This window comes from Lontra canadensis, unplaced genomic scaffold (genome assembly GCF_010015895.1).
Source record: "Lontra canadensis isolate GAN:19392208 unplaced genomic scaffold, GSC_riverotter_1.0 scaffold55, whole genome shotgun sequence".
Lineage (NCBI taxonomy): Eukaryota > Metazoa > Chordata > Mammalia > Carnivora > Mustelidae > Lontra > Lontra canadensis.
In genome coordinates, this window is record NW_022631049.1 from 1,142,489 (window position 1) to 1,156,196 (window position 13,708).

The following is a 13,708-nucleotide window of genomic DNA, read 5'->3' on the forward strand; positions in this document are numbered from 1 at the left end:
GTTTCTGTTCTCTACAGGAGCTGGAGAGCCTGATCCAGGCAATACACAGCGATGACAATAAGGTGAGCAGAACCATCTCCAAACCCTGGTCGTGTCATGAGCAGCACCTTGGGCTTCCTTTTCACATTTATCCCTTGCTCCCCACAACAGTTCCATTCAACCTGTATCTCCACTTCTTTGTTATCCAGAAGCGGAGCTGGGACCCAGACAGGGGTGCAGAGGGAGAAAATCAGTGGAACACACACAAACAGTGACTTCATGAGCCTTTGCCTTCCCCACTTTTTCCTTTCCATTTTCATGCACAGCTTTCCTCAGAGACCCCTAGGAAATCCTTCATGTCCTTCAGGTTGACTGACCAAATGAGGTTCTCAGAGTGGCTAGGCATTTCCATATGCTGGAAGGAAAAAGCTACCCTGTACAGGAAGGGAAAAACTCCACCTGGCCCTTGAGCACCAGATACCCATTTGTGTCTCACTCTCGGAGCAGGCTACTTGCCTGAGCTCAGTGAGCTCTTATCTGTTGAGTAGGAAATCAGTGCTTCTGCAAGGAGTGCTGGCCAGAAAAGAAGTACTCCCCACTGTTCCTACTTGTGCCTAGCCATAGGCTGACCCACCCACCATCCGGAGGAAGGCCCACAGGCCAGCAGAGGTATAGGAACACCAAGCCAGACTGCCCCAGCATCTAGCAGCGGGAAGATCTGGCAGCTGAGACCCTCATGAAGAAAACTAATGTCAGGCATATGACTTCTTAACATGGCCACAGAGCTGCTCCCTGAGGTAGTATCGCTAATCCCTGGTCTGAATTTGCCAGGCCTTCTTCAGTCGAGGGGCTAGGGAGAACGTGTTCCGAGCATTTCTTCAGTTCTGCGTGCAGTATCCAGATGACCTCACGTGGAAAGGATGCACTTCTGATGTTCTGAACTGTAGAGAAATACTTTTTCAGAATCGTAGTAAGAATCCAGCAACCAGGCCAGACACCCCTGTTCCCTGAGTCCCAAGCTGCAGTCCTTTTCCAAGCCTTCAGTGAGCCTCCCCGTCAATAGGACGGAGGCTGTGTCCCAGGGAAGGACATGCATTGAAATCTCAACAGTTCTTACTTTTTCAGGTCCTTTTCTCTCAGCAGCTGTCCTCATGCTCTTAAGTGATCTCAGGCCATATGGTCTTGCCAAAAACCAGCCTTACTCAGTTCCTATTCCAGACTTTCTGGCAAAACACCCTCCTTCTCTAGGTAGGAATTCTGCCTGCCAACTTGTGATACTATGTTTAAGGCACATTGGTGGTAAGTAGAGCTGAAGGGCTGGGTGAGAGCAAACATCCTGGGGCAGCAGGTAGATACCCAGGCGGCAGGACATGGTCACTTAGTAAGCTTAGAGAATATCCAGCTTCTTCTAGCTTTAGCAGCATATGTGTAGTTGAACTTAGGATAGAAAGACTTCAGCAATCAAGACAAAAAAGATAGAAGGTTGAAACATGAAGAGAGAGGAGTCCCTTCCAACCACCAGAAGGGACTGTCAGAGCAGAAAGGCAGCTGCTGGTGGAAGCTCTGAAGCAGCTCATGAGGGCCTTGCTGTTGGCTGACTAGAACACTGGCAAACCAGTGACGTGCTGGTGAGATTGGAGCCAGGGAAGGCATGGACTCTGGTTTCCACTAAGCTGGGGGTTTATAAGATGGAGGGCCTCCAGAGTACAAGAGAGACACCCCTCATACCAAAATTGAGACACCTGTGATCCAAACAGCAAAAGTCAAGTCAACATGGGATTAGACCTTAATTAGACCTTTTCTAATTGTGTGTGCCTGTTATACCTGAATTTCCAGTTACAAGATTTTAAATTCAGGTCAAAACAGAAAAAATAGTGAAAGGGGAACCTGTCTGCTCATGGTAAGGAAGAGATACAGTAGTTCATTCATTCATTCATTCATTCAGTGCGTATTTATTTATTCAATTCCTGCCACATGTCAGGCCAGGCACTAGGCACTGCAAGTACAAGAAATAGAAAAAGCAGACACCATTCCTGTCCTCAAGGAGCTTAAGATCTAGTCAAGGAAACAGACATCAATCAAATCATCATCCAGACAACTATAAAATCCTAATTCATGGGCAGTGACAGTGCTGAATGAAGCGAGGAGGAAGCTGGAGAGCCCAGGATGGGCAGGAGGAGGGCCTCAGAAGCAGTAGACAGAGGCCAGACTCCAACCACCTGCCTGCTTGCTTCTTTTTGAAATTCTTGGGTTATTTGTAATCATTATAGAATAACACAGTGTAATTGCTTAATGTCCAGAATATTTAAAGCATTGCTACAGTATACTGAAAGACAAGAACCCAGTCATTAATTCAGTAGGTGAGAAGGGATCCTCTGTCTGCCAAGCACTGGGCCACCACTCTGTTTATTGCTTCATCATCCATGATGGTTTCTTTCTGGCTGTCTCTTCTGCCCTCTTGCCAGGTTCAGGCCTACCTGACATGTTGCAAACTGCGATCTGCCTACCTGATTGCCGTGAAGCAAGAACACTCACGCGCCACAGCCCTCGTCCAACAGGTGCAGCAGGCTGCCAAGAGCAGCGGGGATGCAGTCGTGCAAGACATCTGTGCCCAGTGGCTTCTGACGAGCCACACCCGGGCTGCCCACGGCTCAGGCTCCAGGAAATGACCATGGGCAGCGGGGCCTGAATACTGTGGAACGGGAGAGATAGAGGTGATCTCTGCCTCCTTCCTCCCATGCAGTGGGACTTTCCTGGCTCTGCCCCAGATTGGAAAGAGCTGGATCGGACCCTACTTGCCATCTTGGGCAAGGATAGGACCTTTCACGCCACGCAAGTGCCATGTTTCTGTAAAATTATGGAATCTGTGTGTTTGTCTGGAGATGGCCAGTTCTTTCTACCTCAGAGTGAGTGAGTGTGTGTGCACGCTCTTGTGCACTCGTGTTTACGCCGAAGCATTTCTGAACAAACAAAACTCTCCCCCACCAAAAAGAGGCACTTTACTTTAGACTTTTGCCAGTCTGAAAACCTTCCCTGCGTTTTGGTTCTTAACCCGGGTCATCCTGTTTGTACGCTGTTCCCTCCGTGTGGAGATGCTCAGTAGCTCCTCATAACTAGAAGCATTTTACAGAGAATTCTAGAGCAACACCAAAAGGATTGCCTCTTATTTCTTCCTCCCCCTCCCTCCCCAAATTCAGAGACGGCCTTGGGGCAAGTGCTGCCTGTGAATTAAAACTGGTCCACGGATGTCCTGTCACAAGCACAAGGAGTTACCAGGAGTCTTTGGAAGAGAGTCTGAAAAGAAGGATCCTCAGGTGTGGGCGTCTGAGAGCCATGGATGCACACAGTGAGGGGGTCGGAGCCTGACACACCGACAGGCAGAGCACCATTGCGTCCATCCCGCAGGGAAAGGTGAACCTCTCCAAACAAGATGGCAGAGAGGTTGCCGACAAGCACAGAGCTGGCTTCTGTGAACATCCCTGCCGCAAAGAGAGAACACGGTTCCCTTTTCGAGACTGGAAAGAGAAATGGTAGCGAAGATCCTAGGACTAAAAGCTAGACTGCCTATCTGAGTTACAGTCCTGTTTGTGCTCCTTTAAAATGGTTAGGAAACCGCTTTCTCTTCTCTCCTGCTTTTCCACAGTCTCCGCAGGACCACAAGATAAAGATGCAGAGGCTCAAGGGTCGTTGAGAGGGCAGTGCACTTTTTTATCTTCACGGAGGGAGTCAAGGGTTGGGCCTGCAGATGTCAGAATGAGGGGATGATGAGTGGGTCCTGTCCAGTTGATGGAAAATCAGGTGAAGTACTCCTTTCATATGCATTGGCTTGTGTTCCCACACCAGAACTGATTTAGAAAGGGGCTGTCATCCTCAGTGACGTGGATTTGTACACGAGGGCCCTAAGGAAAGCTCTGCAGTTCTGAGCATCCCACCACCCGGAGCTCAGTCTGTTGATCTCACATTTGCTGCTGAGACAGACAGTATCTGGAAGCCACAGTCAGTATCTCTGGTGCTTAGACCCTATGGATTTCTCTCTGAACCAGGTTTTTTGATAGTAAAAAAACAAACACTGTGGGCATCTGTCACATTCAGAGCTTTGGTTCTATAGAGGGGAGAAAGACTGCAAAGAAAATATTAGACCTCTTCTGCGGGAAGTTTAACGAGTAAAGTGGTTTTTCCTTCTTTGAGTCATAGAATCATCTGTCTTCCAGGAAATGTCATTCCTTGGCATCCGCTTGCCCTTCTAAGTCTGCCTGCCCTCTGCACTGAACATAAGCACTTTATATGAATGGGTTGCAAATCTCACAGCTCTTAACTTGGGATGTTAAGACCAGATTTTTCTGACTTCTTCCTCTAACTAGTTGAACTATAAATAAAATAGGTAACCACTGACTGGACTGATAATAAGTTGAGGCTAAAGGCCTTTGAGCATCACGCTGTGGTCTCCAGGGGGGAAAAAGTACGTGTTGAAGGTTTGAATGTTTTACTGCAAGCAAGTCACAATAAAACGTCTGTCCTACCAGTTTCTTGGCTTCATGACTGTTTTGTGATATCTTGTTCTTACCCTTCCCTTCCTTTTTGCCTTGTGTTCTGTGTGAAGAGAAACCATGGGTGGGGGAGCTCAGATGGTCTTCGGTTCTTGAACTTTCTTGAAATGATTCCCATCATAACTAATGACTCTTTGGTTAGGATTTATCTCAGATTTCCTGTGTGTTCAAAACTATTCGTGTACTCCCTACCACCAGAAAACTTTTTTGCTTCAGTTGTGGTTGTAGGAGGAGTCATGTTACACATTCATCAGGTAAAAGAAAGTAAGTGAAAAAAGTCCCTCCCATCCCTGTCCCCTCAACCCACTGCCCTCCAAGAGACCACCAGTGTTACCAGTTTCTAGTGTATAGTTTCAGAGCTGTTTTATTATGTGAACTAAACAGCAATGAACAAAATATTCCATGGTGAAAGATATGCCATAATTATTTAACCAGTCTCTTAGATATTTTAGGTCACTGCTGTCTTTTACCACTACAAATTGTGCTGCAGTGAATTATCCTGTCCAGAATCCCCTGGGACAGAGGATATGTGCATCTGGCAGATATTGCCAATTGCCTTCCAAAGAGGTCATAGCCGTGAACTCCACCAGCAGTATAGGACAGAGCCTGCTTTCTCACATCCTTTCCATTGAACTTGGTAGCTCTTTGCCAGTCTAATCCATGCAAAATGGTACTCACGTTTTTTTTAAAGCTGCTCATCATTTTTAAAAATCTCTATGTCTTGGGGCGCCTGGGTGGCTCAGTGGGTTGAGCCTCTGCCTTCGGCTCAGGTCATGATCTCAGGGTCCTGGGATCAAGCCCCGCATTGGGCTCTCTGCTCAGCGGGAAGCCTGCTTCCCCCTCTCTCTCTGCCTGCTGCTCTGCCTACTTGTGATCTCTGTCTCTGTGTCAAATAAATAAAATATTTAAAAAAAAATAAAAATCTATATGTCTTTTTAATATCAACCAAATTGTAAACTTCAAAACCAAGTGCATGGTCTTCAGGAGAGTAGAACTCAAACTTGGCTTAACTTGTTTTCTTGCCACCCTCTTAGAGCATGTGTTTGCAATATAATACTTGAGCCATGGGCTGTAGCTGCCATTATCTCCTTTCCCCGGAAATAGGACCTCCTCTAATTTCTCACTAAAAAAAAAAAAGGTTCAGAAACAAAAGTTGTGATAAAAGCAGAACTGAAAATCACCTAGTATGGACATGGCACAAAGATGTGTCACAACACAGATATTTAGAACACCCAATCTAACTCTAGGATAGGGAACCATAAACTATATTTAGAAACCTGAGACCCTCCAAAGTTACCAGATATCCTTGGCTTTGAGCTTAAATGAAGTAGCTTAAATGCTGTTAGGCTTTCTTCATACCCAAGTAACCGAATATCAATAGTCATAACCCAAAGTTTATGGCCTTTTCTTGGTCATCATCTTCTCTTCCACAGTAGTAATGTTGACTGACCCATCCTTAAAGCTTCCAATTCCTCTACAACAAATTCATTGCACTTCTGGTTATTGAATGGCTTTCTTCGGTGGAGTACTTTCCTGCTCTGTTTCTTCGTGTTGTTAGTTCTGCTTGGAATCCTTCCTTCACAACCTCCCCATCTCTACCCCACCCTCCAGTCTACCATTGTCAAAACCCTTTCTCCAGGCTCATTTTAAGTCCCATTTCCTCAGCAAAGTATTTGCTTCTCTGGCTATACTTCCTCTTCATCCCCCTTAAAGGCTGAAATTCTTCTATCCATTCTCTCTTGACCCTTATATCTCCCATACAATGCCATTATTTCAGCAATCATCTTGGTTTGCTGAGTTCTAAACCAGAGTTGTCCCCTTTAATTTCTGTCCACATCTTTTTTTTTTTAAGATTTTATTTATTTATTTGAAACAGAGAGAGAGAGATGACAAGTAGGCAGAGAGGCAGGCATAGAGAGAGAGAGGAGAAAGCAGGCTCCCTGCTGAGCAGAGAGCCCAATGCGGGCCTCGATCCCAGGACCCTGAGATCATGACCTGAGCCGAAGGCAGAGGCTTAACCCACTGAGCCACCCAGGCGCCCTCTGTCCACATCTTTTGATTGTTTCCTAGAAGTCACCCACATGGCTAACCACAAGGCTAATATTACAAAAGTATTAGCAAGTCTAAAATGGAATACATCCTATTCTACCCACAAACCCAACCTTCCTCCTTCAGTGATTCGTATTACTATATTATCACTGTTATGCATGCTGCCTGGGTTAGAAACCTCAAGGTTTCTCTATATTGACTATTTCTTCCTCTTCCTTATTCAAACATTCAGGTGCCTACCATGACTCAAGCATATATCCAGTTGGAAGTCAAATGCTATTATCCTATCCTTCCAGTCAGAAGAACCTCAATTTAATGGAGACAGGAACTCAAACAATGGAAATTTGGCTTCTGCTATCTTTTTAGAAGTAACTTGTTAAACTGATATGTCACCTGCATGAGATAGCACCTACAAAGAACCATAGTTGTTTTTTTAGAGATAGAAGTGACCATAGAATACATTACTGCTTCTCTTACTTTTTTCATTCAATCATTAATTCAACAAATCTTGATTACAGTTGTATAGTGAGCTGCATGCTAGAGATATAAAGATGATCAAAGTAGACAAAGTTCGTGGCATTTACAGAGTCCTCACAAATGCCCATTAACTTGACGCACTCACACGTAAAATGTTGTTTGAGCAGAAGTCTTGGGTGTAAATGAGAGCTCACGGGAGGAGCACTGGATATGGGCTTGAGGGAGATCAGTGAAGCCTTCCCAGCAAATGTGATGCCCAGAATATAAGTGTGGGGTGGGGGGAGTTTCCCGGCAGAATGAACAGCTTATTTGAGGGTCCAGAGACAACAGAGCATCTGACTGAATGAAACCACAGAAGTCACATCAAGTCAAGTTGGAGCCCAGTCAAGGTGCTGTGACAAGGTCACCTGAGGTCTTGTAAGCTTGTTAAGGAGTTTGGGATTTAACCTATTGGACAATAGACACCAGAACATTACAAGCAAGAGAGTAACATGATGTGACTTAAATTTTAAGATCCTTTGGCTACGGAATGGAGCCCAGGTCAGTCAAGGGAAAGAGTAGAAGCAGAGATGCTAGCAAACAGTGGGCAGTACTGAGGCTTCCTGAAGCCCTTGGAATAAAGTACAAATTCTTAACAGGGCTCACAAAGACCTGCCTTATCAGATCCCTGCCTACCTCTCTTGTCTTACCTCGACCCCCGCTCCCCTCCTTCAGTTCCCAGATGTGGCATATTCTTTGTGCCCTCTGAGCCTGCTGCCTGGACCAGTTTTCCCCCTTCAGCTGGTGATGCATCCTTCAAATCTTGCTTAACCATATGCCACTTGGTTCAGGAAGTCTTATCTGACCTCTTCCTCTCACCCCAGATTAGGACAGGCACTTCTGCCATGTGTCCTTGAAGTGAGGGCGTGAATAAGAGCCCTCTTGCCCACTTCATATTCCCCATGCTTGCAATAATCCTAAAGCATAGGTAGTGGTGTTGGTGGTGTTTAATAAATGAATGATTTGATGGGGCCTGAGGAAATCTGATATAAGGGGCAGGCAGAGGAACAGGAACCTGGCAGGGGCTCCTACAGGGAGGAAGAGAACCAGGAAACTGAAGGTCATAGAAGCCAAGGAAGTAAGTTGACTTCCAGTTCCACGTGGCTCTTTTTACTCCTGAACACCACCCCCAAAGAGCCAAGGAGGAACAGACTCTAAAGAGAAATGAACGATATGAAGATTTTTAAATGGATGGAGTGACACCTCTTCTGCTGTGGAAGGTGGAAAGGAAGAAAATATGAGGGGGATATAGGTAAGTTTGCTGATTTGGTAGCAGAAGAAGGACCGTGTTCTCTATGAAGTCAGAGGAGAAGTCACCTATTAACAGCTCAAGTTTGCTGATGGGTTGAGTGACTTGAGAAGATGGAGAAGACATGAATTGCATGTTGTAAGCTGACAGACAGTGAACTGTGAAGCTTTGCATCTGTGAGTAAAGGAGTCACTGAGAACTGCATTCAGGTGTTGGAGGCAGAGGGACAGGTTGCCGTAAGCATTGTAATGCAAGCACTGCTGGTAAATTGCCTAAAGAGATCTCAGGACACCTTAAGTTCCCACAGCTCCACTTCCTAATTTTTTTGTTTTGTTTTTTCTCATTCTAAAGCAACATGTACTTTTGTACCTAGTTTTGTATCTGTAATTTTGTATTTTTTTTCTTTTTTTAAAATATTTTTACTTATTCATTTATTTGACAGGCAGAGATCACAAGTAGAGAGGCAGGCAGACAGAGGGGGGAAAGCAGGCTCCCCACTGAGCAGAGAGCCCGATGTGGGGCTCAATCCCAGCATCCTGAGATCATGACCTGAGCCGAAGGCAGAGGCATAACCCACTGAGCTGCCCAGGTGCCCCTCTTTTTCTTTTTTTTTAAGGGAGAGAGAGAGCATGTGCATGCAGGGGCAGAGGGAGGGACAGGGGGAGCATGGGAGAGAATTTTAAGCAGGCTCCACGCCCAGCATAGAGCCCAATGCAGGGCTCCATCTCATGGCCCTGAGATGACCTGAGCCGAAATCAAGAGTTGGTTGCTTAACCAACTGAGCCATCCATGAGCCCCTCTATTCTCTTCTTAAATGTAGTCCCACGAATTGCCTAAGCATTCCTGGATCCATCCTTGACTGTGGGAAACAAGTGATCAGGCAGCACTGACGTTAGCTCACACTGGTGACCAGCGGTTGATAGTGGTTCTAGACTGCCAGATTGAATGATTTCTTCCCGTAGCATATAGAAATCAGGGATCTGGATTCTTTGAGGCTTGGCTTTTGCTAGACAGGTGTGATAATAGGACAAGGGAATTAACAAGGGGAGCTGGAGGAGAAGGAAGTTGTGGTAAGAGTGGGATATTGGTAACATATCTGAGGAGCAGCAAGTTCACGTGAAGACAAGGTGTCCAGATTGTGGCCCTTGTCATGTGAATGGGAAACCAAAGAGGAGTGAAGGAGCAGGTCAGTGCTGAGGAGATCAAGGAACTGAGTTTGAGTGGACATACAGCACACTTTTAAACACTAGTGCTTTGGGCAACCCATATGTACCCATGGTTATCACCTTCCTACAGTACCATGATGGTATTTGAGTTAAGATACTTACTGTCTAATCATGAGGCAAAATTCTCATATGTTCAGTAAACAATCTTTCTTTCATACCAGATTGACATTAAACCTCTGTGGTAGACATGGGCCCTGGAGCAGAATACTGACCTCTTTCCCAGGAATTCCTAGAGTTGGGCCACCAGTGCCCATGTCAGGACTATGTGAGCAGTAATGCCCTCAGACCCAGGCAAGAAGGGCTCCTTCCCTCAGTTATGCACTTTAAAAAAATAACCCTACGTTTCACAAAAATGCACTTGAAAGTAGTAAATTTAAGAATGTGTGGACATCTCTGCAACTTGGGCTGTGGGGTTCAGTTCTCACATAACACAACCTGATGCCCTACACATCTGTTCTCATTCCTAACACTGTTAACCCCCCAGGGAAACTCGTCATGACTGCATCCAAATGCCTTGAAGGTGTTGTAGATGGTGCTGCTGCTCCTGAGTACAGGGAGGAATTGAACCGAGGAACCAGCTGGGGAGAAGAATAGGCCAATTAGGCACATTCTTTCTCTGCATGAGGATCACAGACACTTACATTAAAATGGGTTCATTTTCGGGGCGCCTGGGTGGCTCAGTGGGTTAAAACCTCTGCCTTCGGCTCACGTCCTGATCTCAGGGTCCCGGGATAGAGCCCCAAGTCAGGCTCTCTGTTTGACGGGAAGCCTGCTTCCCCCTCTTGTGATCTCTGTCAAATAAATTAATTAAATCTTTTAAAAAATAAATAAAATAGAATGGGTTTCATTTTCAGTAGTGCTGAGTGGCTATTTTTTCGTGTCTCTTCTTTTTCCAATGTGTGTGTGTATTTGCAACACTTCTATCTGGAGGCTAAATAATAAATAATTCATTTTACCTTTAAATGGGTAGACATGTAGGTGCAAGAAAACATGAATGAAATATAATATCCATTGTTTACACTGGCAACTAAATGGACATTGAATATTGGAATCATGAATAGTTTTGTTTTTATAAAAATTCCTAGAATTAAATTTTCAAAAGATAAAAAATTTAGCTTTATTTAAATAAATTGTATTTAAAATGTTGTTATTCGGAGTGCCTGGGTGGTTCAATTGGTGAAGCATCTGCCTTCAGCTCAGGTCATGATTCCAGGGTCCTGGGACTGAGCCCCACATCAGACTCCTTGCTAAGCGGGTAGTCTGCTTCTCCTTCTCTCACTCCCCCTGCTTGTGCTCTCTCACTCTCTCTCTCTCTCTGTCAAATAAATAAATAAAATATTTTTAAAAATAAAATAAAATGAAATATTCATAGCTATATTGTATTTTGCCTTTTAATTTGAGTAAACAATTATTCTAGAAGAAAACCTTAGACATTTAAGATAATTTTTATTTTTGCATTTCCTTAATTTACATGTTTATTAAAACATTTATTTATTTATTTATTTTTAAAGAACTTATTTATTTATTTGACAGACAGAGACTACAAGTAGGCAGAGAGGCAGGCAGAGAGAGAGAGGAGGAAGCAGGCTCCCTGCCGAGCGGAGAGCCCGATGTGGGGCTCGATCCCAGGACCCTGAGATCATGACCCGAGCCTAAGGCAGAGAGACTTTAACCCACTGAGCCACCCAGGCGCCCCTATGAAAACATTTAAGTTGTGTTTATTTTAAATATGATTATATCTTGTATTTTTTAAGTTATTTAGGTAATACTGCCACTAGAACACAAAATATTGGATGATCTTAACAACATACTGATTTTCACTGAGATGAAAGCCATATGGAGCACAGCTACCCTTCCACGTTCACCCCGTTGGACTACAAAATGAGCAAGAAATTAGATTTTATTGTATTAAGATTGTAAAATTTAGCATTATTTGTTACAGCAGTTAATCTACTTCTATCAGAATAAGTTGTACTTCATGTTCTATGATCTCAGTTGGTTGTTTTGTCTAAGAGATATCATATATCCATGTGTAGAAAAAAACAGATTAAAATTTGGATAAACAGCTATGAAAGTATTGTAACCAGGACTAGTAAGACTGCATACTAGGATGTTAGATTAGTTATCCCTGTGGAGGTTGAAATTAATGGAAGATGACAGATATTTGGAGTGGAGAAAATACAATCAAACCAGAGTCAAAATGTCACGTTGCAGATGAGGAAATTGGAGATGATGAAAGTAGGTCAAGAAGACATCTGCCTTAAATCAGGAGGAATGGTAGGGGAATGTACATTTAAAAAAAAAAATGGTAGGTGGGGCCCCTGAGTCAGTTAAGTGTCCAACTCTTGGTTTTGGCTTAGGTCATGATCTCAGGGTGCTGAGATTGGGCCCCATGTCAGGCTCTGCACTAAGCATGGAGCCTACTTTAGATTCTCTCTCTCTCCTTCTGTCCTTTCCCCCATACCCAAAATAAATAAGTAGATAAATTTTTAAAATAATAGAACATCAGCATTCAATATATGGCTCAATATATTGGCTCAACATAATACTATTGTATCAGGACATAGCTTCAACAATAAAGACCGTCTATTGTGTCATGTAACAATAAATCTCAAGGGAGAATAGCTCCAGTCTTGGTCAATTCAGTGACTCACTAATTTATCATCAGCACCCCAGATCTTTCCATCTTCTCCTCTACCAACCTCAGCATATGAGCTTGGTCTTTTGGCCATCCCAGCTCCACTCATGACTCAAAATAATTGTGAAAGATTCAAATGTCATATTCAGCCATGACAACATCCAACAGAAGACAAAGCATTTCTTGTGCCTCACTTTTTAGTCAACATGGAAGCCTCTCTCAGAAGTTACCAACAAGTATCCTTCCATATCCCATGGGCCATGATTGAGGTACATGCCTTTTCCATAACCAATCACTTGCAAGGGAAGTATGATCTCCATGATTACCTTGGACCAGCAGTTCACAGCCTTAGTTGCACATTAGAATAACCTGGGACTCTCCAAAACCTTTGCCCAAGAATACAACTGTTAAGTATGAATCTCTGAGGTAAGACCTAGGCATTGGCATTTAATGTTTTAAAGTACACCTAGGTTTAAGAACCTACAATCAGTTAATCAGCCACAGACAGTGACACTGGCAGCCCACAGTGTCTATTGAAAGTATTAATTTTTATTTATTGAAGTATAGTTGACACACAATATGTTAGTTTCCAGTGTTCAACATAGTGAATCAATAATTATATACATTAAGAAGTAGTCACCTTAGGAGTGCCTGGGTGGCTCATTCAGTTAGGCATCTGACTCGACCTCAGTTCAGGTCATGAGTTCAGCCCTTAAAAAAAAGAAAAAAAAAAGAATTTGAAGTGGTCACCGTAATAAGCATAGCTACCATCTGTCACCATACAAAGTTGTTACATATTGACTATATTCTCTATGCTGTGCATTAAATCCCCATTATTTATTTATTTTGTAACTGGAAGTTTGTATCTTTTTATCTCCTTGACCTATTTCACCCATCTCCCCCCCACCTCACCTCTGGTGCCTACTGGATCTCTGTATCTGGGTCTATTTCTGTTTGTTCATTTGTTTTTAAGTTCCACATATAAGTGAAATCACATGGTATTTATCTTTCTCTGTCTGACTTATTTTACTTAGCATAATATCCTCTAGGTCCACCATGTTGTTGCAAATGGCAATATTTCATTCTTTTTTATGGCTGGCTAATATTTCATTGTGTGTGTATACATGTATACATGCATGTATATACTTGTATATGTGTATACATATACTATACATGTGTATACATCTGTATGTGTATTTATACATATACATATATGTATATATAGATGAATGGCTAAAGAAGATGTGATATATATACATATAATTATATGCTATATACATATATACTATTTATGTGTATATGTGTATGCTATATGTATATATACATATTATGTACATGTGTATATGTGGGTATACACTATATATACATATATGTATATATAGTGTATATACATATGTGTGTATATGCACATACTCTATATACTATATGTGTGTGCATGTTATATGTACATACTATAATACACATATTTATACATATACAGATACTATAGAATATATGTATATAT

General features: G+C 43.1%; 1 protein-coding gene across 1 annotated transcript in view; it reads left to right on the forward strand.

The window, feature by feature from the left end:
* ZFYVE26 (zinc finger FYVE-type containing 26) overlaps window positions 1-3,721 on the forward strand; it is a 62,195-nt gene extending 58,474 nt beyond the window's left edge. The window contains exons 41-42 of the mRNA XM_032875123.1: window positions 18-62; window positions 2,445-3,721. Coding sequence (XP_032731014.1) covers window positions 18-62; window positions 2,445-2,648 — 249 coding nt within the window. The 3' untranslated portion in view covers window positions 2,649-3,721. The remainder of the gene's footprint in view (window positions 1-17; window positions 63-2,444) is intronic.
* The last annotated feature ends 9,987 nt before the right edge of the window (window positions 3,722-13,708 follow it).